Raw genomic sequence first — 24,181 nt, 5'->3', positions numbered from 1 at the left:
ATGTGAAAAACCTTTCCTAGCTTAGAGCATTTATATCTACAGTCATTTTAAAGTCAGAGTTCATTGTTACCTGTTTTCATCAGGTGACTACATATCCCAGTATACAAAAGGGCACTGGTCGACATTCTTCTTCACGTATTTAGTAAAGATCATAAGAAATCCTTTAAGAGTTTAAATGTCCCGGAAACAGACATGCAGGCTCTAGTCAAGAATGAGTTAGAGTGAAGGAAAGCTGTGTAACACCTGGCATTCCTCTGTGTTCATGGAGCGTCTTTGAGGCTTGAAGATTGATTTTACCACTCAGACTTCTCTGGCTAATACTTGTTCTTCAACCACATGGGCTACTTTGACATAGAAATTTACTTCTTTTCCTTGAATGGAAAACACTTTAAAAAATAATAACAAACATTATTATAAACTAATATGTGTGAGAGTACTTAGTTGGAACAAAAGTTTTAGTAGACAGTATTATACTATATTTGAAAACCAAGGAGAAGTTTTTACAACTTAAAATGTTTACAAACTGCAGTGCAATCTACTGTTTGTGAATGTCAGAGTATCAGGAAAAGTGTATATACAATCACAGAACCATATTTCCTCACAAAGTTATTTAAAAAGAGTGAAATATGTTTTTATACCTCTCAGTTTCAGTTAGAGGCATATTTTGTGCAATATTTTTGTTAATGTGCCTATACATTATGAATGAATTATTTCAGTCATACATTGCCTAAATCATAACTTTATGATGCTTGGGAAAGAATCAACAGTTAAAACTTCATAAAGTTCTAATGTCTGTGTTTCAAAATACATCACATTATTAGGCTGTAGGGAGGTACGTATGTGTGCTCCCTAGGGTGGCAATTTCTAGTTACTAGACCACTTCTATTTTTAGCATTTGGCATCCTCATGATACTTTTATAAATATGACATTAATAGGAAAGCAATAATATCATTTTACAGATGGAATAACAGATTTGCCTGCATTCACTGAAAGAGTGCAAAGATTTGGTCCTTGTGAATTCAACTGACTCTTTCAAATTGTATTAATTACCTGTTCTTGCCTTTTATTTTCTGAACTTGCTGCTTTTGCATTCTTTTGAGTTCAAAGACAGTTACTTCAAATCCATTTTTAAACCCTCGGGGTAGAAATCATACCACTGTTAATTAGCCACATTATTTTGGTCTAACATTTTTTTTTATAATTCTGAAACTGAGTTTATCTAATACATTGATGAATTATTTCAAAGATATTTTTATAGTGCAAATCACTTCACTTTTACACTGATAAATATAAATTACTAGGAATGACCTTCAGATAGCATTTGGCGTCTGTAACCAATCTGAAAATAATGTGTTCATCAGGTACCTATGGATTAAATCATATACTGGCATATTTAAGCTGAATGTCAGTCCGGAAAATAAATTTACTATGTTAACTGAAATACCACTCTTTGTGTAGGTATTTTGTCATATATTTAAGAAAAAGCTAAAAAGAATGGGAGTCATATGACATAATAACTGAGTCTTTTTTAAAAGTGCATGCAGTCTTTTGCAATACCTCATTCAGCCAAGTATTTGTTCTCTTCCTCATTCAGTATAAGGCAGCTTTCAATTTTCTTAGAAGGCAACATTAGAAGGTTAGAGTTCATCGGAAACAGAATTTTAAAATGTGAGTTCAACTGACTGAATTTGAATTTCTGTAGGAGGTAAAGAATCAAAATACCAGATTGCAATATATAATAATCACTTTTAAATTATTTGATTAAACCTTTTAGGTTTTCCAGAAATGAATCAGTTCTAAAACCAAAGCTGATTTTTAGAAAATTTGAAAATGTAAATCAGCCCTATCCATAATATAGTTTCTCTAAAACTTTATCTTAGAGTAATTTTAAAATAATACAACTATTAAAAATATAACTGATATATAAATGTTTTGAAATAAAACATTTTAAAATATAAATACTGTAGTTTAAAAGAAAGAAACTGGGGGAAGGAAAAGTAGAGAAAGAAATGCCAATTCCAGTCCAAAGCTTTATTTGCCAAGTTTTCTTAGAGTGACTTTTACCAATTTATGAATTCTTGTAAACAGAATCTATAATGGAAATACTGAAAGACTTGCCTAAAGTGGCATTATTGAATGCTGCTGTGTTGCTACTGTAATGTAATAAATTATTAAATTGTTGCAAAGTGCTGTTTTTGCCTTAAAATTTTATTTTGTGTGTCTTGAAAACTATAGTATTAAAGGTATTGAGATTGTGCAAATGCTGGGCACGCTTGGCATGAGATAATCTGTTTTTATTTTTACAAAATTGTAATATAACTATGCAAGTGTGTTTATTAAAAGAACACAAACTATATTAGTTGTATTGTGTATTTCTTTTGAAACATTCTTTAAAACTTACTTTTAATTGTTTTTATTTAGTCATGATTAAATGTCTTTGGAATGTCTCTTTTTCCTTAATGTAGTCTCATGAGTACAGGCCAGCAAATTGTTTTATATCGTAGGGGGCAAAAGAAATGTTTAAGTGGTCAAGATGAAAAGAATTTGTTCGGAGATAATCATATGTATCTCAAAAGTGAAATAAAGTTTGATTTTAATATGTTCACAAAAGTAAGGAAAACATAATCTAGGCTAATAATAGACTATTGTGTTTTCATAATTTTTACTGCAACTTTTTTCTAAAAAGGTTGATGGAACTTACAAATGAATACTCATTGCAAATGTAGAGTAAGACCTTTAGTACAAAATAAGAGTTTATGTAAAAGAAGCAGCAGTGAATGCTTGGAGGCATCAAAGTTAAGCAGTGTTAAAGTTAATCGTGTTGGTGGTTATATAAGCCCTTGGGTGGAAAGAAAGATACGGATCTAAATCCAGGCCATCCATCAACCTCTAGCACAAGCAACCTCTTGCCAAAAAGCCTTTCCTCATCTCTGGAAAGTTATTCAACTAACTTGTATTAAGTGTTTACATAAGGCCAAGCAGGTGCTGGAGATACAAAACTGAGTGTCAAGTGGCCATCGTCTTAGGTGGTACCTAGTTCTTTAAGGGGATTAGGCCCATATGGAGATAATTATAAAACAGCATATTCAGCACAGTGATAGATATTTACCAGGCACTTAAGGACTGCATAGAAGGAATACCAAATTCAACCATAGATTGGTGAACAAGAGACTTGCTGGAGGAAGCAACTGCCAGGTCTATAAGATAAGTAGCAATAAGCCAGATTCGGTGGGTAGGATGGTGGAGTGTATGATAAAGACAAGAAACGGCATGATGGGGAAGTGTCGTCGTAAGCATTTCAGTATTGTTAGAATGGAAATAACAGAGCCAGGAACTGTGAAAGTTGAGGCTTGAGAGGCAGGCCAAGGGCTGAGTCGGAAATTCTCTAGCTCAGCCGTATGTTGGAATCACTTGGGAAACTTTAAAAATCTATAGTCGCTGGGGTCCTAATTTAAATGGATTGAAGTTCAGCCTGATCATGGGGGTCTTTCAAAGCCTCCCAGATGATTCTGATATGCATCCAAGGTGGAGAAAAAAATGATGAAACAGAGTTCTGAGGGAAAATTGGCAGGAATTGGGGATTGATGGGACGTGAGGGTAGGTGGAAGTCAGTTATTTCCAGATTTGTGTCTTGAGGGACAGGGTGTGATAATGGTGCCACCAACTGCAGTGAAGAATTAGAGTTGGGGGAAGAAGAGTTTGGAGCACCTATGGGATGTCCACATAGAAATTGTCAAGCAGGTGGTCAGATGAAATCAAGATAGACACCATCAGATGTACACCACCTGGTGGAATGACATACATATGGGTAGTTGTGGAACCAGTGAAAGTAGATGAGATTACTTGGGAAGAAGATCAGACCTCCTAGAAGATCAGCAGTTAAGGGTTGGATGGTGAAAGGAACCCAAAGACGGGAAACAGGTTATATGAGAAAGAGATTGTTGTGCTATTTTCACAACTTTTAAGAAAATAATGAAATTCTGGCTCTGCAGTCATCTCTCGCACCAGTAAAAAGAGGAAAAATGCTCTTTTTTGAGGACTTCTTAGTCTACGTACTTTTCTAAGGTCTTTGAATGTATTACCTCTTCATTGTTTTCTTTTTTGAGATACAGAGATTCAAACAGATGAGATTATTTGTTCAGGATTCCACAGCTAGTAAGGGGTAGAGGTGGTCCATGGTCTGGCTCCCAAGTCCACGCTGTTAGCCTCTACACTAGTGTGCCACCATCCCCTAATAATGAACTTCGGGAGTACAACCGTTACTCATACCAGTGAAATGAAAGCAGGATGGTGGCTCATGCCTGTAATCCCAGCACTTGAGAGGCCAAGGTGGGTGATTACCCTGAGCCTAGGAGTTTGAGACCAGCCTAAGCAACATGGTGAAACCTGTCTCTACGAAAAAAATTAAAGAAAGAAAGAAAGATAGATAGATAGATAGATAGATAGCTGGGAGTGGTGCTGCTGCACTCCTGTAGTCCCAGCTACTCAGGAGGCCGAGGCAGGTAGGTCAATTGAGCCTGGGAGGTCGAGGCTGCAGTGAGCTGAGATTACACCACTGCACTCCAACCTGAGTGACAGAATGAGACCCTATGTCAAAAAAAAAAAAAAGGAAAAGGAAAAGGAAAAATCAGAGATTGCACAGGGTTTCTCTGTGTAAAAAGGACACACAGAGAAGAGTCAAAGAGTCAAAGACTGAACATAATAAGCAAGGACAAGACTCTATGACAATAGTATCCAGAAGGATAAAACTGAACTTAATCACTTTTTTTGGCAATAGCTTCATTGAGATATAATTCACTTGCCATGCAATTAGTGGTTTTTAGTATATTCACAGAGTTGTCCAACCATTTCCACAATCACTTGTAAAACATTTTTATCACCTCAGAATGAATCTCTGTACAATTTAGCTATCATCCCCATTTCCCTAAGCCCCCCTCCAACCTCCAGCCTAAACAGGCACTAATCTTGTTTCCATGTTTGTCTATTCTGAACATTTCGTATGTATGGAATCATAAAATGTGTAGCATTTTGTGATTGGCTTATTTCACCTAGCGTAATGTTTTCAGAGTTCATCCATGTAGTAGCATATAGCTGTACATTATTCCTTTTTATGGCCAAATATCCCATTGTGTGTATATACCATGTTTTCTTTATCCATTCATTAGTTAATGGACATTTGGGTTGTTTCAACCATTTGGCTATTGTGAATAATACTGCTGTGAACATATGTCCGTGTTTCTTATGGACAGATATCTAGGAGTAGAATTCCCAGGTCAGATGGTAAATCTATGTTTAATTTGTTGAGGACCTGCCTCACCGGCTGCACCATTTTCTATTTCCACCAGCAGTGTACAGGGCTTTCTGTTACTCCACATCCTCCCCAGCACTTGTTATTATCTGACTTCTATTATAGCCATCCAGTGGGCATAAAGTGACATCTCATTGTGGTTTTGATGTGTATTTCCCTGATGACTAATGATATTGGGCATTTTTTCGTGTGCTTGTTGGCCATTTGTATACCTTCTTTGGAGATACGTCTATTCAGATCCTTTGCCCGTTTTAAAATTATTTGTCTTCATAATCACTTTCTTAAAATACTTTATTTTTTAGAGTAGTTTTAGGTTCACAGCAAAATTGAGAGGAAGGCACAGAGATATCCCAAATGTCCCTTGCCCTGACACAGGCATAGCCTCCCCCATTAACAACACCCCCACCGGAGCAGTACATTTGTTACAATTGATGCACCTCCATCATGTCATTCTCAAAGTCTGTAGTTTACATTAAGGTTCAGTCTTGGTGCTGTGCATTCTGTGGGATTGTACAAATGAGTAATGACGTATAGGTAGCATCACAGTGTCATACAGAGTATTTTCACTATCCTGAAAATCCTCTGTGCTCTACTGGTCAGCTCGCTCTCCCTGCATCCCCTGGCAACCACTGATCTTTTTACTGTCTCCATAGTTTTGCCCTTCCCAGAATATCATATGATTGGAATCATACAGTACGCAGCCTTTTCAGATTGGCTTCTTTCACTTAGTAATAGGCATGTAAGTTTCCTCCATATCTTTTCATGGCTTGATCCTTTCGTTTCAGTGCTAAATAATATTTCATTGTCTGGGTGTACCACGTTTGTCCACTCACTGAAAGATACTGTGATTCCTTCCAAGTTTTGGCAATTCTGAATGAAGCTGTTATAAATATCTGTGTGCAGGCTTTTGTGTGGACGTAAGTTTTCATTTCCTTTGGGTCAATACCCAGGTGTGTGATTGCTGCTGGATCAGATAGTTTAAGAGTATGTTTAGTTTTGTAAATGGCAAACTGTCTTCCAAAGTGGCTGTACCATTTTGCATTCCCACCGGCAATGAATGAAAGTTCCTGTTGTTCCACATCTTTGCCAGCATTTGATGGTGTCAGTGTTATGGATTCTGGCCATTCTAACAGGTGTGTAGTGGTATCTCATTTTTGTTTTAATTTGCATTTTCCCAACGATATAGGATGTAAAGCATCTTTTTATATGCTTTTTTGCCATCTGCGTATCTTTTTCAGTGAGGCATCTATTAAGGTCTTTGGCCTGTTTTTTGTTTTCTTATTGTTGACTTTTAAGAGTTCTTTCCATATTTTGAATAATAGTTCTTTATCAGATATGTCTTTTGCAAGTTTTTTTCCAGTCTGTGCCTTGTCTTCCCATTCTCTTGACCACATCTTTTGCAGAACGAAAGTTTTTACGTTTAATGAAGTTCAGCCTATCAACTCTTTCTTTCACGGATTGTGTCTTCGGTATCATATCTAAAGAGTCATCACTGAGCCCAAGGTTATCTAGATTTTCTCTTACGTTATTTTCTAGGAGCGTTATGGTTTTGTGTTTCAAATTTAGGTTTGTGATGCATTTTGAGTTAAGTTTTGTGAAGAGTAGAGGCCTGTGTCTACATTTCATTTTAAAGAAATTTTTTTTTTTTTTTGGCATTTGGATGCCCAGTTGTTCCAGCATCATTTATTGAAAAGACTATCTTTGCCACATTGTATTGCCTTTGCTCCTTTGTCAAAGGTCAGTCGACTCTATTTATATGGGTCTATTTCTGGACTCTATTTTGATTCATTGATCTATTTGTGTATTCTTTTGCCAGTACCACACTGTGTTGATTACTGCAGCTTTATAGTAAGTCTTGAGGTCAGGTAGTGTCAGTTCTTCAATTTTATTCTTCTCGTTTAATTTTGTGTTGGCTATTCTGGGTCTTTGCCTCTCCGTATAAACTTTTAGAATCAGTTTTAGAATCACTTTTTAAACTTTGCTTTAAAGAACAACAAATTATGAAGGACATTCTTCAGAGAGACATTTTAATGCTTGTCAAAAGGCAAAAATCACTTACTCTTTCAAAGAGAACGATAAATGAGTGCAGTGGGAAGTATAGTGGGAGGATTGCTTTGATTCCTGTCTCAGCCAGCTCACCCCTCCGAGCCTTAGCCTGGTCCGTATAAGTGAGACTAATAATACCCACACTGCATATGAGACTTAAGGGGTTTGTAAAGCACTAGTTTAATGTCTGACACATAATAGATACTAGAAATAACAGCTAACGTTGAGTAAACATTTGCTGTGATGAACTAATCATTTGGGTTGTCTGGGTAAGTAGTAGAGTTGGAACTCGCGTCCAGATCTGACTCCAGAACTCATTCTCTCATGCTGCTTTCCCTTAACTGGGAGCTGCTCTTATTCCCAACCACAAAAGCAGAACAGTCATCAGTTAATTGCAAGATGGAAGGTGAAGAAAATTAACTGCTTTAAATGAATCCAAGCTGGTCAAGGTACATTCCAGGGTACCGAAGAACCTGCCACTGGGATCCCTGTGTCACCAGTGGTCGTCCATTAGCCACCTGAAGTCAGAGTCAGACAGCGCTATAGAATTTGTGTGTCCTAAACTCAGCAATTTGGGGCAAAGTCTCCAATTATGTATGTAGTCGTAAACAAGTGGAAGATATGAGTCATATGAACATACCACTGGGGAAGATTAATGGTGTCATAAGCTGTTCAGTAATACTAAGAAAAAATATATATGTGCATATGAAACCCCTACTGCCCAAGGACAGAGCTATAGTAATCGGTGTACTCGTACAAAGTGCTACAGTGCATGGAACAGTTTATTTGGAACTGGCTATTAGATACAAGGGCCTAACTGTGTGTGTGACAGAGCAGAAGGGTGTGTAAGGGAACAATTATGTCACTTAGATATAACAAAGAGTTAAAGGAGAGTAAGGGCCTTGTTTGCTTTTTCATTGCTTTGGGCTTTGGCATTCAGAATATTTATCCTAAACCTTTTTTGCCTTTCAAATTCAGTTCACGAAGCTTAGGACCTGGTAGGTTTATACATGGAATCTCCAGTGATTGCAATGTAAGCACCATTTTAAATGGCCTGCCATTACAAAATATAAGACTTGAAACAAGTTACCTAGATTTAGATATGTAGTAGCTGTAATTTCTCTGGTAAGTCTCTTCACCACCAAGCTTCAGATTCTCTATTTACTTATAGAGCAGGGGTCAGAGTTGTTATCTGTTATTCAGAGGATTGTTCAGGGGTTGTAAATCAGTATATACATACTGGTACAGTTATTTTTATTGTTAGAATTGAAAGTACTGTTTCATGATATCTCTTTATAATATTCTATATCCTGCATCTCACATGAACTCCCTCACTTGAGTCTTGGTACAAGTCTGGCAGGTTAGAAGGTTGCTGCAGAGTTTAGCCTAAACTAACTGCTCTGTGAGGCCAGGTCTGCCCTTTTGTTTATCATTAGGAGGTTGTTGCTGTCTTAGGCTTATGACCTTTTACAGTAAATTCAAAAGTAAAAATAAAACCAATAAAGTTTTTCTTTATCTTGCACTTGTCAATACGGTTGCTTTTGGAAATTCTAGAATATGACTATTTTCTGAGCCAAATAGTTTACTTTCTGATGGTCTGCAACATTAAAATATGATCTGAACTTCTTTCCTTTTTGTGCTTACATGAGCAACATAGCTCCTAATGGAGTAGAACTTGACAGGCCTCAAAAAGACATGAATTTAGAAATTTGTCCAGTAATTATTTAAATTTCCAAAAGTAAAAACAAGTATCTTTGGCTTTGTGGTGGAAGCATGCTACCTGGTACTCAATAAATATTTGCTAAGTAGATGAAAAGCTCTTCTTTTACAAAATAAAATATCTTGTAATTTTCTAGTGTCCTGATAAAACTTCAATAAAAAGATAGCCTTCAGAAAATGTAGTTTATTCACGTAGATTTACTGTTAAAGTCTCCTCTTTTCACTGAGCTTTACAGTATAACTGGAAACCATTATGTGATACTCTGGCTGCATAATTGGGCACACAGAGAACAGCATTGTTCACTGGCACTGCTCTCCTCCAAATGGGCAAAGACTTTTCTGGGACTTGTGACATAATCTGAACAAGCACTCTCTGTGTTCGTCATCACAGATTGTCTTTTGTCCTTTACCTCCTGGAATCTGCGCAGATCTTTCCCCTCTCCTTTCCTAGGCATCTCTTGTTTGCTGCTTATTCTTGCTTGCACTGTAACTTGGAATAGTGGCTCCCAACTGTGGTGCGACTTACTTATGATTCATAACTTGTCTCTCAGTCTCCACATCCTCCCACAGCATGGGGATGGGTCTTGTGGCCCAGCCCACTACTAATTATTCCTCTGGGAACATGATAGTAGCCATGATCTCTCATCTTTCCTCTTTGCCCACTCTTCCTGTCTACCAGAAAGGAGCTTCCAGGAAGTTTTCGTCAATTTCTCTGACTGCCTATAGTTAACACTGCTGTACTGTCTCCTGAAGCTCAGAGTTTATCTTCACATCACATTCCATAAATGCTTATTGAAGCCCTCCTGTGTGTCAGACACTGGGGATGTGGCAAATTATAAAACAAACAAAAATTGCTGCCATCTTGGAGCTGGTGTTTGAGTAGGCTAAAACAGAAAACAAACGAAGTGTGTAGTGTCTTAGAAAAATAAAGCAGGGAAGGGGAATGGGAGTTCTGCAGGGAGGTGGATCCAGAGGGATTTTACTTTGAATAAAATACTCAGATGAAGCCTCTCTGAGATGGTGACGGGGGGCAGAGACTGGAGGGGTATGAGGATATCTGGAGGGAGCCGTGTGGATATCTGGAAGATATTCTGGGCAGAGGGGGTAGCACATACAAAATCCCTGAAGCAGGAGCATCCTGTGGTGCCTGAGGAATAGTGCAGAGGCCTGTGCGGTGGAAATGGAGGGAAGAGCAGGAGAGAAGGAGGAAGCGAGGGTCTGGGTGTGACCTAGGAAATAAGGGAGATTGTTTAGGTTCTTGTGGGCTATTTATAAGAACTTTGGCTTTTGCTTGGAGTGAGAAGAACCCATTGGAGAGTTTTTGTTATTTTTATTATTTTTATTTTTATTTCTTTCTTTTTTTTTTTTTTTTTTGAGACAGAGTTTCACTCTTGTCGCCCAGGCTGGAGTGCAATGGTGCAGTCTCCGGTCGCTGCAACCTCTGCCTCCTGGGTTCAAGCGATTCTGCAGCGTCAGCCTCCCAAGTAGCTGGGATTACAGGTGCCCACCACCACGCCCAGCTAATTTTTATATTTTTAGTAGAGACCGGATTCCACCATGTTGGCCAGGCTGGTCTCCAATTCTTGACGTCAGGTGATCCACCTGCCTCGGCCTCCCAAAACTCTGGGATTACAGACGCGAGCCACCGCGCCCGGCCAAGGGTTTTAATTAAAGGAGTGACATGATCTGATGTGTTTTAACAGTATTGATCTGCCTTGCCAGATTAAAGAGGGGGAAGGGATCAGAAGCCAGGAGATCCATTGGAAAGCTAGTTCAGTAATCCAAGCACAAGATGATGACTTGGATCAGGATGGCCGTGGGGGACGTGTGAGAAGTGATCTGGATGTATTGTGACGATGGAGCCCACAGGTGGATTGAATGTGAAGTGTGAGAAGTATCCGGTGGCCTGAGCAGCTGGAGAGATGATACTGCCATCCACTGAGGTGGAAAATCAGAGATGATTAGGAGATGATTAGGGGTTTGGCTTTTGATGTTACTGTGATGTGCCTTTTAGACATCTGAATGGGGATACTGAGTATGCAGCAGAACATGTGAAGAGGTTCAGAGAAGATGTTCAGGCTGGAGTATAAATTTGGGAGCCTGTCAGTACATAAATAAGCCCTGAGAATGAACGAGGTCACCAAGGCTCTGAGTATGTAGAGGAAAGTTCCAAGGACTGAACCTTAGAGCACTGCGACTTTAGAAGTCTGGAGAGTTGAGGAGGAACGAGCAAAGGAACCGTGGGAGGGCAGACCAGTGAGGTGGGAGGATAATATGAGGAGAGGCGAGGTGGTGACCTGGAAGACAGTGAAAAAGGATCTCACGAGGAGGGGGTCATCAGCGTCACAGACATTAGCAAGTAAATAACAGAGGAGGCTACCTGGGGAGATTAGGAAGTTCTTTTGTTTTAAAGTGAAATATCTGAAAATAATGTTAAAGGTGTAATTTTCCAGCTTCATTCAGTAAACATTTTTCTACAGTAATATCGATTCCTTGGTGTTTATTGAAATTGGTTCTATGGGTTCTTTGTGTTGTTGTTGAGACAGTGTCTTACTCTGTCACCCAGGCTAGAGTGCAATGGCACAATCTTGGCTCACTACAACCTGTGCCTCCTGGGTTCAAGCGATTCTCACACCTCGGCCTCCTGAGTAGCTGGGATTACAGGCGCCCATCACCACACACAGCTAATTTTTGCATTTTTAGTAGAGATGGGGTTTCGCCATGTTGGCCAGGCTGGTCTCGAACTCCAGACCTCAAGTGATCTGCCCACCTCGGCCTCCCAAAGTGCTGGGATTACAGGCGTGAGCCAGCACCCCTGGCCTGGTTCTGTGGGCTCTTCAAAAGAATATATAGTCTCTTGTATGTGTGTTCATATGTTAACCTTGTTAGTAGTGTTCAAGTATTTCATATTCTCATTAATTTTCATTGAGAGAACTAGATTAAACTCTACTACTATGATTATAGATATGTCAGTTTTTTCTTTTTGTTTTTCTTTTGGAGGGAGGTGGGGTACGGGTCTTAGTTTTTTATTTTACACTTTGAGGCTTTCCTGTTAGTTGCAAATAAGATCAGAATTATTCTTGTTCCTGGTGAATTGTTTCTACCATCTCATATGGGTCCGTAAAGCCTAATTTGTCTGTTGTAATAAAACCTCCCCAGTTGCTTTTAGAATTTTTATTTGGATAGCTTTTTCTAGCCCACTACTTCCAACATTTCTTAGACCTGATTTTTAATCCAGAGCCTTTCTTTTCACTGACAGATTTACGCCATTTACATTGATTAAAACAATTTAATACTTTTATTTGTATCTATTTTATTATGTATTTTCTGTTTACCAGGCATTTTCTTTGCTTTTTTGTTCTGCTGACATAGGGACTTCTGTTGCACTGATTAAGTTTCTTTGTTTCTTTTATTGCCCTCTACTGGTTGGGAAATTATGTATTCTATGTCTGTTCTTTGAGTGGTTACCTTTCCATTTATAACATATGTGTTTACCTTTGATCAGTATCTCTTCCTTCTCCTGATCAATGCAAGGATGATTTATCGCTAACGATTCTCTTCTGTCTTTCATGTTATTATATTTTTGTGTTTTAACTTCACCTTGTATTTATACCTGCCAACTTAGTCATTATTATTGTTGTTTTATACAATCAGTGATTATTTTGATTTCTTACACATTTACTAGTATTTTGGCTCACCATTACTCATATCTCTTTTATCTTTCCTTCTTATGTAATTTCCTTCTTCCTGAAATACATCTTTTAACAGTTTTTCCAGTCATGTCTATTAGTGGTAAATGCACTCAGGCTTTGTCTGAAAATGTGTTTATTTCTCCGTCATCTGTGAATTAGATTTCCAGCTGGGCAGTCATTTTCCCTGTGTTGTGTGTTATATGAGGCCAGTCTAATTGCCGTTCATGTGGTTATTCTGGTTTTTCTTTCTGACCGTTTAATCATGTTTTTTCTTCCCTCTTTGGTGTTCTGGTATGGATTTGTTTTTGATTTTTTCCTAATCAGAAGCCATTGTTCTGAATTTGGGACATTGTATCATTCTTCAATTCTAGAAAAGTCTCAGCCATTATAATCTCAATATTACCTCTCTCAATTCTTTCTATTCCCTTCTCCTAGACTACCTGTCAGATGTATGTTAGGCCTTGTCATTCTGTCCTCTGTGTCTCTTAACCTCCACTGTATGTTTTCCATCTTTTTTTTTTTTTTGAGACAGACTCTCACTCTGTTGCCCAGGCTGGAGTGCAATGGCATGACGATCTTGGCTCATGGCAGCCTCCACCTCCCGGGTTCAAGCAATTCCCCTGCCTCAGCCTCCTGAGTAGCTGGGATTACAGGCACCCGCCACCATGCCCAGCTAATTTTTTGTATTTTAGTAGAGACGGTTCACCCTGTTGGCCAGGCTGGTCTTGAACTCCTGACCTCAGGTGATCCACCTGCCTCAGCCTCCCAAAGTGCTCAGATTATAGGCATGAGACACCATGCCCAGCCTTCCATCTCTGTTTCTTTCTGGGCTGCATTTTAAGTAATTCTTCAGATCTGTTTTTAGGTTTACTAATTCCTAGGATGTGTTTAATCTGCTATTTTATCTATTAATATATCATTTCCATGACAATATTTGCCATTTTTATTCTTTTTCAACTCTGCTTATTCTTTATTTTAATAGACTACCTATGGCTTCAAGCCCTTCATTATGTGTCTTGAGTTAATGTTAAACATATATATTTTACATCTCCATGTGTATTTTTGTTCTTGGTGTTCTAATCCTCATTTTTTCATTTATGGTGGATTTTTTCCTGTTTTTTGTAATTTTTTTTTAAAAATACTTTGAGCTCATCTTTAATGAGACTTGGTTTTTCTGTGGAATCTTGTGGAACCAAAGTTGTGAGTGCGGCCCTCCAGGCCAGTTGCACCATTCCTTTGGCCAGTCACCCTAAGGGTATCCCCAGTGGGCGACCAATTTTTGTGCTTTTTTCTTTTTCTTTTTCTTTTTTTGAGATGGAGTTTTGTTCTATCGCCCAGGCTGGAGTGCAGTGACACAATCTCAGCTCACTGCAGCCTCTGCCTCCCAGGTTTAAGTGATTCTCCTGGCTCAGCCTCCCAAGTAGCTGGGACTACAGGCGGACGCCACCACGCTTGGCTAATTTTTGTATTTTTACTAGAGACGGGGTTTCATCTCTACTAAGTGTTAGCAATAGGTCAAGTAAAATAACAGAGGAGGCTACCTGGGGAGATTAGGAAGTTCTTTTGCTTTAAAGTGAAATAGTTGAAAATAATATTAAATGTGTAATTTTCCAGCTACATTCAGTAAACATTTTTCTACAGTAATATCGATTCCTTTGTGCTCAGACCTCAAGTGAGCACCAAGAAAAACCAGAATAACCACATGAACGGCAATTAGACTGGCCTCACATAACACAAAACACAGAGAAAATGACTGTCCAGCTGGAAATCTAATTCACGGATGAGAGAGAAATTATAAACACATTTCAGACAAAGTCTGAGTGCATTTACCGCTAATCGAACTCCTGACCTCAAGTGATCTGCCCACCTTGGCCTCCCAAAGTGCTCCGGATTACAGGTGTGAGCCACCACACCCGGCCACTTTTTGTGTTAATTCATCTGAATTCTTGAACTCCAAGTTGGTGTAAGATGCAAGCCCAGCATTTCCATTCATTACTTAACAGACAGAAAACTTTTTAATCATGTCACTCTTCTGGAGAGAAGACATTTTTCCTACTTCACCCTGTAATATTCAGTGTCCTGCCAGAGTTTCCTCTCATTGGTCAAACCCAGGCAGAGGCCAACTAGAACAGAAACTTAGAAAAAACAGCCTGCAGGGTTGGCTTTTTTGCAGCCCAGAGCAGAACAGGAAAAAGGAGAGAAATGGACCTGGGCAACACAATATTCTACCCCCTAACAAATATTCCCTGACTGCTGGCAGCCAAAACGCTGTGCTCAGCTTGCTATTACAGAAACGTGTTAGACACAGTCCCTGATCTGCATTGAGAGCCACAGACACACTAACTACACAGATTAACAACAGCACCAGTTAGACGACATGTAATGTTAAAATACAGATACAAACCAGTACCATGGAAATGCAAAGGAGAGGCAGGTCTGGGGGTGAGTGTCAGAGGGACAGGGAAGGTTTCCCCCAAAGAAGGATGGTTCTTTGTGGAGAATGAGGTGTGCACAGAGGATACAACAGGAGCAAAACCAGCAGAGCTGTGGAAAGTGTGTGCAGCCTGTGAGGCTGGGGGAGGAAAGGCGGGCAGCGTAGTCAGAGCTGAGGCTGGAAAGGTAGGCCGAGGCTGGCTTCTGGAGACTCTGGAGCCTCTGCCGCCGAATTAGGACTTCATTCTGCAAATAATGAAAGCCGTTGAACGTTTGTGAGGGAAGGAACACCAAATATGTGGTGGCTGGCTTGAGCTGTTCAATAGAAATCAAGTGTGAGTCACAAATGCAGCCCCATATGTAACTGAAAATTTTCCAGTAGCCACCTTAAAAAAGTCAAAAGAAACATGAAATTAATGTTCATATTTTTACTTCATCCAATTTATCCAAAATATCTTTTCAATATGCAATCAGTATATTATGAATGCAGCATTTCCCATTTCCGTTTTTCTGGAACAGGTCTTCCGAATTGAGTATGTGTTTGACACTGACAGCACGTCTTTATTTGGAGCAGTCACCCTGCATGTGTGCAGTGGTCACAGGTTGCTAAGGGCTACTCTATTGACAGTGCAGGTATAGAGGGTGGCAAAGGGGTGTATCCCATCCATAAGACCCGAATTCCTCAGTTTATCAGGACTTTTCTCAGGACAAAAAAGATTTTACCCTCCCTCCTCTCAAAAAAAAGAGGATTCTCTGGCCGAATACGTGTTGGGAACGCTGAGCTCATCAGATTTTTCTGTAGCACAGAGTTTCTCACTGCCTAATAAGCTCATGTGCACTGGGGCCCTGCGAGTGAGATACAGAGTCTGCTTCATTGTCTGGATTCATCTGACTGCACAGGACAGTAGTGTCAGGAGCCTATTTTGACATTTGCTGGACCGGGGAGCAGAGAGCCGGGCAGCCGGCAGAGGCAGAAGACAGAAGGAAACATCAAGAAGAGGAGAGACGCAGGGGCTGAGAGAGGCAGACTCGAGCCTCCAAAAAGACTTTTCATCCAAGGCACCTGTGCTGTGGGCCGGCAGAGGAGGGTGCAAGCTCAGAAGGGGTCGCTGAACTTGGCAATGCCGACGTCATTGTTACCTTCCCGAGAGCAGTGTCAGGGGCGGTGGGGCAGGAACCAGAATCCCGAGTGGAGATGTGACCCGGAGAGCTGGCGAGAGTTGGCCATGGGTGTAAAGCCCTCCAGTGACATTTGCCAGTGAGACCAAAGAAAGGCGGTGCTGAGGAGGGGGCACGGTTGGAGGAAGGGTGCTTGTTGGTTGGTTTCAAACAGTGGGGTAACAGGGACACTTTGCAAAGTGTATAGGCTGAGAAGGAAACGGCGAAGAGTGAACATAGAAGCTCGAAGGAAAGGGAGGGGCCCTGGAGGAGAGGCCAATTAGACTAGCTTTAGAAAGAAACAGGACCCCTCCTTCCCTGACTCAGGAAGGACACACAGGGACAAGTGGACAGACAGAGGGGAGGAAGAGGGGCCTTGTGTCTTTACTTTCACCCTGACATCGGAGGTAAGAACGTCTGAAAGTGAGGGTAGGAGTCGGGTTGGAAACTTAAACAGAGGGTAAAAATTTAAGAGCAGGCCAGGCGCAGTGGCTCATGCCTGTAAATCCCAGCAGTTCAGGAGGCCGAGATGGGCAGAGCACTTGAGGCCAGTAGTTCAAGACCAGCCTGGCCAACATGGCGAAACCCCGTCTCTACTAAAAATACAAAAATTAGCCAGGCGTGGTGGCGTGCACCTGTAGTCCCAGCTACTCGGAGACTGAGGCAGGAGAATCGCTTGAACCCCGGAGGCGGAGGCTGTAATGAGCCGAGATCAGACCACTGCACTCCAGCCTGGGCCACACAGTGAGACTGTCTCAAAAAAAAAAAAAGTTGAAGAGCCATCGTGATGAAATGCAAAAGGGTCAGCTAGGCATGGCATGCCAGGGTGTCCCCACATTATCCTGCTAAAGCTAATGCAATGTATAGTCCAGCTTTAGAAACAAATATCTGAGGTTCTTCCTAGTATTCCAAGGTATTATTCCAGATAGAGGGGCCGGTACTTGTGGTTTTTAATGTAAATCATTGTTTCCCAAGTGTGATAGTTGTATCTTCATGGTACTCAACGCGGTGGTACACAAAATGGACGTGTTTTATTTGAATGATTACATATTTGCTTTCATGATTATTAGAAGAAACATAATGAGCACATTTAACTTCAAACATGAGTACATTTAGAGAAAAATATTAAGTAAATAATAATAGAGATGGAATGTGGATGTGGCAAAAGTCTTGAAAGCAGAACATGAAGTTTGTAAGACACTGGTGTGGGAGGTGGGGCAACCTTGGAAACTGGCCTGAGTTCCCTCCATCAATCACCTGGCCACACCGAGTAGCACCACTGGATCATATCAGGATCAGAGCCATTTCGCCAGGAGTCTGGTCACCAAGCCTGTCCTCCCTGCTTCACAGCCTCATCAAGCAGACGTTTAGCCTGTGTTTAACACTCAGTCACTCTGCAGTTCCCCCTGGCAGAAGATAATAAAATACTGTCCCCCTAAAAGCTTAACAATTTTGAACATGACCGTGGCATTATGATCTATTTCTCTTTCTTTTCTTTTTCATTTCTTTCTTTCTCTTTCTTCCTTTCCCCTTTCCTTTCCTTTTCTTTCCCTTCCTCCCTTCCCTTCCCTTCCTTCTTTCTTTCCTTCCTCCCCTCCCCTTCCCTTTCCCCTTACATTCACTTTTTCCTTCCTTTTCCCTGTTCCTTTCTTTTCCCTTTTTTTTGAAACAGGGTCTCACTCGGTTATCTAGCCTGGAGTACAGTGGTGCAGTCACGGCTCACTGCAAACTTGAACTCTCAGACTCAAGCACTCCTCCCAGCCTTTGCCTCCCGAGTAGCTGGGACTACAGGCACGTGGCACTGCGCCTGGCTTTTTTTTTTTTTTTTCTTTTTTTGGTAGAGACGAGAGTCTCACTTTGTTGCCCAGGCTGGTCTTCAACTCCTAGGCACGAGTGATCCTCCCGCCTCAGACTCCCACAGTGCTGGGATTACAGGCATCACATCCAGTCTATGATTTCTTTTTAGAAACGCCAAACATAACCTGTCCTATTATTTCTTGTTGTTGTTCTCTGTGGGAGTAATTTCTTTAAAGCTGTTGGCAACATCTGTAGGATATAGAAAAGCTGTCTTCCTTAGAACTGTCTATAAGCCCAGATCCATACAAAATATATGCAAATACAAAGGAAATTAGAAAGAGCAACACACCCTGCTGGATGCACGGTGTCCTGGCAGGTGCAGGGGTGCGCCTTCTCTCTGCTGCCCTTCCTAATTGCCTTAGCTACAGAAGGTCTTCCCTACTTCATTCGTCTCTTTCCCAGTTTTCCGACACAAGCAATTGCTGCCTCATGTTGTAGCTTGCTGGGTACCTACATGCTGTCAACCTAAATGACAGACAGAGAGGGAGACTCTAAGATAAACTGATGTTCATTTAGAATAGTTATTGCACTGGGCGCGGGGCTCATGCCTGTAATCCCAGCACTTTGGGAGGCCAAAGTAGGTGGATCACAAGGTCAGGAGTTCGAGACCAGCCTGGCCAATATGGTGAAACCCCATCTCTACTAAAAATACAAAAATTAGCTGGGCGTGGTGGTGTGCGCCTGTAATCCCAGCCACTCAGGAGGCTGAGGCAGAAGAATCACTTGAACCCGGAAGTCGGAGGTGGCAGTGAGCCGAGACTGTAACACTGTACTCCAGCCTGGGTGACAGCGCAAGACTCTGTCCCCATCCCCCCCGCCAAACAAAAGAATAGTTATTGCAGTGGGAATATGCATGCCAACAGGTGCATATTCAGAGAGGTAAAGGAGGACAAAATTTTTTAAAGGAAAAATGAAGAGGATCACATAATTTTATATATATATATAATTATCCTTGGCCGTGAGAACCAATAACAAGGGTGGCACCAGTGTCCGAGGTTGGACAGGCAGTTGCAGGGCAGATAGCCTTTGCAGGACTATGTTTTTGTGTAAGGTCACCATGGCCTTTATGCAAGTTTGTGGTTTTGCAGTCTTTTGTGATAGTTCTAGTTATCAAGCATTCATGGATGAGAACTCTCTCTTCATGACCTTCCCTGGCCCTTTGTCAGGATTTTTAACACAAGTGACTCCATTTTGATTCTGACAACTTCCACTGCTTTTGCTTTTTTTTTCTAAGAAGGGTATCCTGAGGTATTTCACCACATCACTGTGTATAGACAAGCCCTCAGCCACTTGTTAAGTGACTCTGGAATTATGTCACTTCATAGTTTGACATCTAGTTCAGCTCTGATGTGCCTGTAAATTGATCCAAAGTGAATGCAGTACCTCTCACCCTGATGTGAGGCTGCTTGTGGCTTTCCTGTCATTTGTGACTGGATATCGGCAGTGTACCAGGAGTTATTTGTTCTAGTGAGATGAGGCAGTGGTCTTCTGGGAATTACCGGGATCTGGGAATTTCAGGTTTTATAACCTTAGAACTTTCCTTTGAGAAATCTGGAGACATGTTTCTCGTTTCTTTACCAGTAGCTTACCGTGAGAAATCTATTTTACATTTCGAACACATATACAACTAAACATTTCACAAGATTTACGAAAGCCATATGCATGGTAATTTCTGTTTATTTATTTTTTAATGCTGGGCCTGACCAGCATTTTAAAAACCAAAATGATATAATGACCCAGTAATGGCTTATGACCTGCAGTTTGGAGTGGTCTGAAGCATCTGATTCATTTAATCATTTCAGTAACTTTGAAAAATGTCTTGAGATGGTGAGATTCTTCACACGCTCTGCACAGTTCTGAAAAGAAATTAGGAGCACATTGAAACGTTACAGACATTGCTGATTTGCCACTTTGGAGCTGTGAGTGCCAGCTCATTAATGCCAACTCTCCGCGTACACACGCCGCTCTGCAGAAGTTAGCAGCGCTCCTTTTAAGGCTGCGTCATTCTTTCAAAGCAGCATTTGTAAACCCAGCATGTCTGCTGACAAAGGTCTGTTTTCTACAAAGTTGACTAAAGTAATATTTTAAACTACCCTGTTTTTTCCACAGGGTGTGCTGATCTGCAAACCCTGGACACAATGCAGCCAATTGAGAGGAAAAGACAGGGCTATATTCACGAGCTGATTCAGACCGAAGAGCGGTACATGGCGGACCTTCAGCTCGTCGTCGAGGTGAGGAGGCCGCTGCTGGCTAGCTCTCGGGGTATCTGCTGTCTCCCACGAGAGATGGTGGGAACCAGACTCAGGGCTGCTTCCACGCAGAGGCAAAGCAAGGCAGCACTTTTGATGTGTGAATTCACAAATAGGGACGGAAGCTCTCACACCCTCCAAATGCCGTCTCTGCCTGCCAGATGACGCTTCAGATTGAAAGTCTCTAATAAGCTCTTTCCCCCAGATGAAGTCACTCAGAGTGAAGCAGGAGAACAAGGGGGCATTCGCATGGCTTCGCTGGATGTGGCAGGAGCCCCATCAAGGAAGGACGGGGATAGAGTGGATGGGAAGGGCCTACGGCAGACCGCAGCTTCCTCGGATATTTGCCTAATATCTGTTTTAACATCTGACATTTTCGTAAACTGGTATCTCTGGAGGAACTGTGAAACAGTGAAAGTGTTCACCTCATGTTTGTATCAGTTTGGAAAACCCAATGGGAGCCTACTGTAAAATAGTTCCCAAATATCATATAGCTACTGTTTGTTTATACCAGTGACCTCTATGCTGGTAACTGCTATCCTTATTCAACTAGCACTTTAAAATGATTTGTGCTTCAGTGAACAAAATAAGACTTTCTATTTCTTTTATACCTTCGTTCCCATGCCTTTCAGTTCCCAGTGTACAGACCCTCAGGTGAGAAGACCAGTTAAATTAACAAACCACCTGAAAAGAACAGGCGTCCCCCACCCCCACATACCCAACGGGTGCAACGTATACCTGGCCATGCCTTTCACAGCAGAATGGAGCAGAGGCTGCGTCCTTCTGCGTCTGTTCCCCAGCAAGCCCTGCCCTGGATTCACTCTTCACCTTAAACACAGGCCTATGCCTGGGATATCCAGACATGGAATACTTGTTCCCTCCCATGCAAACTATATGGCACTTCTCGGTTGGTGATATCTGTCTTCCCCACAAGCCTGTGGCTCCCTGAGAGCAGGGACTGTGCAGCCTCCATCCTGTGTTCCCACAAGTTATCCTGGCCCTTGCTCGGCCTTTCCGTAAGCAGTCAGTGAGTTGGGTGTGTTTATGTCTGCACCTCTCTGGCCAGGACAGATGGCCTAGAAGAAACGCCCATCATTTCGACCCCCTACAAGGATCAGCCCTGCTGCTGGTCAGATTCCAACCCTAAGGGATTGTAAGTAGGTGTGGCAGCCTCCCTAACACTAGGACAGAGGTGAGCAGGCACTGGGTGCTTGCCCCTTACTCTGAGGAGTGAAGCGTCAGGTCCGGGTCCAGGATTCAGGGTGAAAAGCACCGTTCACAGGTGAGGCCTTCTTACGACCATCCTCACGAAGGTTCCCAGAGGCCTGACCATCTTATTCCCATCTGTTTACCTCACCAAGCCCGGCACAAAGCAGCTACGTGGACGGCTAGAGGGGCATGAACGAATCAGCGAATAAACAAACAGATGGACAGCCAGACGCTTCTCTGTCCCTCCACAGCAGCCTCCGAGCAGGCCGGCCGGCTTTCCAGGGCTGCTCTCACAGGAGTGGCCTGGTGTCTCCAGTGTGATGTGGAACTGTAAAACTCTCTGTAGAGAGTGCCCAGCACTTTTACTTGAATTCTGTGAATCCATGTTCAATTCAAATCAGTAAACATGAATTACAAACCACGATGTGCAAAGGGCTATGCCAGAGAACAGAGATGAAAGACAGTTCTTGTCCCCCAGGAGGTGAGAGTCCTGGCGGATGGAGAGAGGTAGTGGGGCCAGCAAGGCTGAAACCGGGGTGCAGTGACCACCCCAGCCAGGAAGGAATTCCTAGTTATGCTGTGGACAAGGACAAGTTTGCTCCTCCAGGAGGAGGAAACAGAAGTGGGACGGCATGTATGGAGGGATTCAGGGGCCTACAGGCCATCCAGGGTGACTGAAGTGTGAAGTGGCTGAGGGCCAGGCTGGTGAGGTCGGCAGGGGGCAGTCTCATAGGCCCTGGAACCTCCAGGAGGAGTCTGCACACGGACAGTGGAGAGCTTTGAGTGATTCTAATAGAGAGCAGCAAGTCATGGGCATTTTGGAAAGATGACATAGGAGAAGAGTGTCTCAGATAACTTCTCTATTTCCTTAAGGTGTTTAAAGTCATTCATTCCCTAGGAATCTCAGGTATGCAGTAGAAACTTAGATTTAGAATCAAAAAGAGTTGAATTGTGGTCCTCAGTCTTTGTGACCTTGAGCAAGTCTCATTCTGAGCCTTTACTTCTTCATGGGTCAACTGGGAATAGTAACACCTGACTCAGTGTCACCTCCATCACCCGTGAAGCTAATTGAGAACGCTGCAAACACACACACATGTGTGTACACACACACAAGCATCTGCATATCTGTACATATCAGTGCTTTGTAAATCCTCAAGTGCCATGTAATACAGATGTAGAGTATTATTATTTCTTCCTCAGGAGCCAACTTCTGAAACCCACATCTGCTTAGAGTTATATTAGGGGTGGCATAAGTTGTTACTCTGGTTCTCCCGTTGAATGTCTCATAAATTGTTGTCTAGAACTCTGAGATGCTCCACCTAACAATGGCCTGCTTTCTCAGTTCTGCAAGCTCATACAGTGCATAGGTGTTTATGCCTTTGGCTCTATTTAACCTTCATAACATCCCTAAGAGAGAAATCTGACAATCTCCTCTTAACCAGGAGATTACTAGATTCAGTCCTTGGAATCAGCCTTGATGGGAGCTACGCTAGCAAAAAGAAAGAACATTATGCAATATAAAATGTGTCATAAGTATACTTACTTGGATGATTAGCTTCAGTTTATGAAGACATTGTTTGATCTGATTAGCTTCAGTTTATGAAGACATTGTTTAATTTAGACCACACGTAGGCTGTGTATCCACACTTAAGCTAACTAGTTTTTCTATGTTTTGACTTTAGGTTTTTCAGAAACGCATGGCAGAGTCAGGCTTTCTCACTGAAGGGGAGATGGCCCTGATTTTTGTTAACTGGAAAGAGCTCATCATGTCCAACACGAAGCTGCTGAAGTGAGTCCTGAGCATCACCTGTCATTGCCGCTGACCCCAAAGGCCCCAGACTGAGACTCACACAAAACCCTCTGCAGGGGCTTCTTAGCAAAGAAACTTCAGCCGCTCCCTCAGGCTTGTTATTTTATTATCATTTGATGAAATGTCCTGTGACTGTAAGATACATAAGTATTGAAGAAAGTAAATATAACAAAATATTTTGGTAAAGAAAAGATTAAATCATTACACAACATATCAATCTATGATTCCAAGATATAAGATGTCCTTGACCCTGGCAGGGCAGAAGAGTCAGAGGAGAGCTGCAGCTCGCAGTGCAGGTAAAACTGCCTAGTTTGGTGGTCTCCTAAGTCTCCATCCCCATGTAGGTTCTGTTGTTGGGGTGACTGTCCGTCCTTCGTGGCTGTGAGGACAGGCCCCCAAGGGAGGATGAGGAGTCCCAGCTTCCCTCGGAGATAGTGCCCCTCTGCCTCCACCCCCGGCCCCTGCGGCTCCTGCTCCCTTTTTTCTCTTACAGACTGAAAATTTCCTTCATGGTTCAACTGAGAACAAGTTAGAATCTTCTAAAAGAAACTTTGCAAGAAGCTAAGGTGAAACCAAAACAATTCTAAAGGCCTTGAAACACCCAAGTGTATTTTTTTTTTTTTTTTTTTTTGAGATGGGGTCTCGCTCTGTCTCCCAGGCTGTAGTGCAGTGGCACGATCTCAGCTCACTGCAACCTCC

General features: G+C 41.8%; 1 protein-coding gene and 1 long non-coding RNA gene across 4 annotated transcripts in view; one reads left to right on the top strand and one right to left on the bottom strand.

Annotated features, from left to right (window-relative positions):
- The window catches only part of ITSN2 (intersectin 2), a 118,986-nt gene that overhangs the window by 80,752 nt on the left and 14,053 nt on the right, over positions 1-24,181 (top strand). For all 3 annotated transcript variants that reach the window (XM_011950968.1, XM_011950961.1, XM_011950976.1), the window contains 2 exons: positions 20,324-20,445; positions 23,355-23,461. In XM_011950968.1, the coding sequence (XP_011806358.1) occupies positions 20,324-20,445; positions 23,355-23,461 (229 nt within the window). The remainder of the gene's footprint in view (positions 1-20,323; positions 20,446-23,354; positions 23,462-24,181) is intronic.
- LOC105518098 overlaps positions 19,905-24,181 on the bottom strand; it is a 6,985-nt gene continuing 2,708 nt past the window's right edge. The window contains exon 2 of the long non-coding RNA XR_001002774.1: positions 19,905-20,070. This is a non-coding gene — a long non-coding RNA (uncharacterized LOC105518098). The remainder of the gene's footprint in view (positions 20,071-24,181) is intronic.

This window comes from Colobus angolensis, unplaced genomic scaffold (assembly GCF_000951035.1).
Source record: "Colobus angolensis palliatus isolate OR3802 unplaced genomic scaffold, Cang.pa_1.0 Scaffold109, whole genome shotgun sequence".
NCBI classification, from domain to species: Eukaryota; Metazoa; Chordata; class Mammalia; order Primates; family Cercopithecidae; genus Colobus; species Colobus angolensis.
Note: the sequence above shows the minus strand (reverse complement) of the source record. Positions and strands in the feature narration are given on the sequence as shown.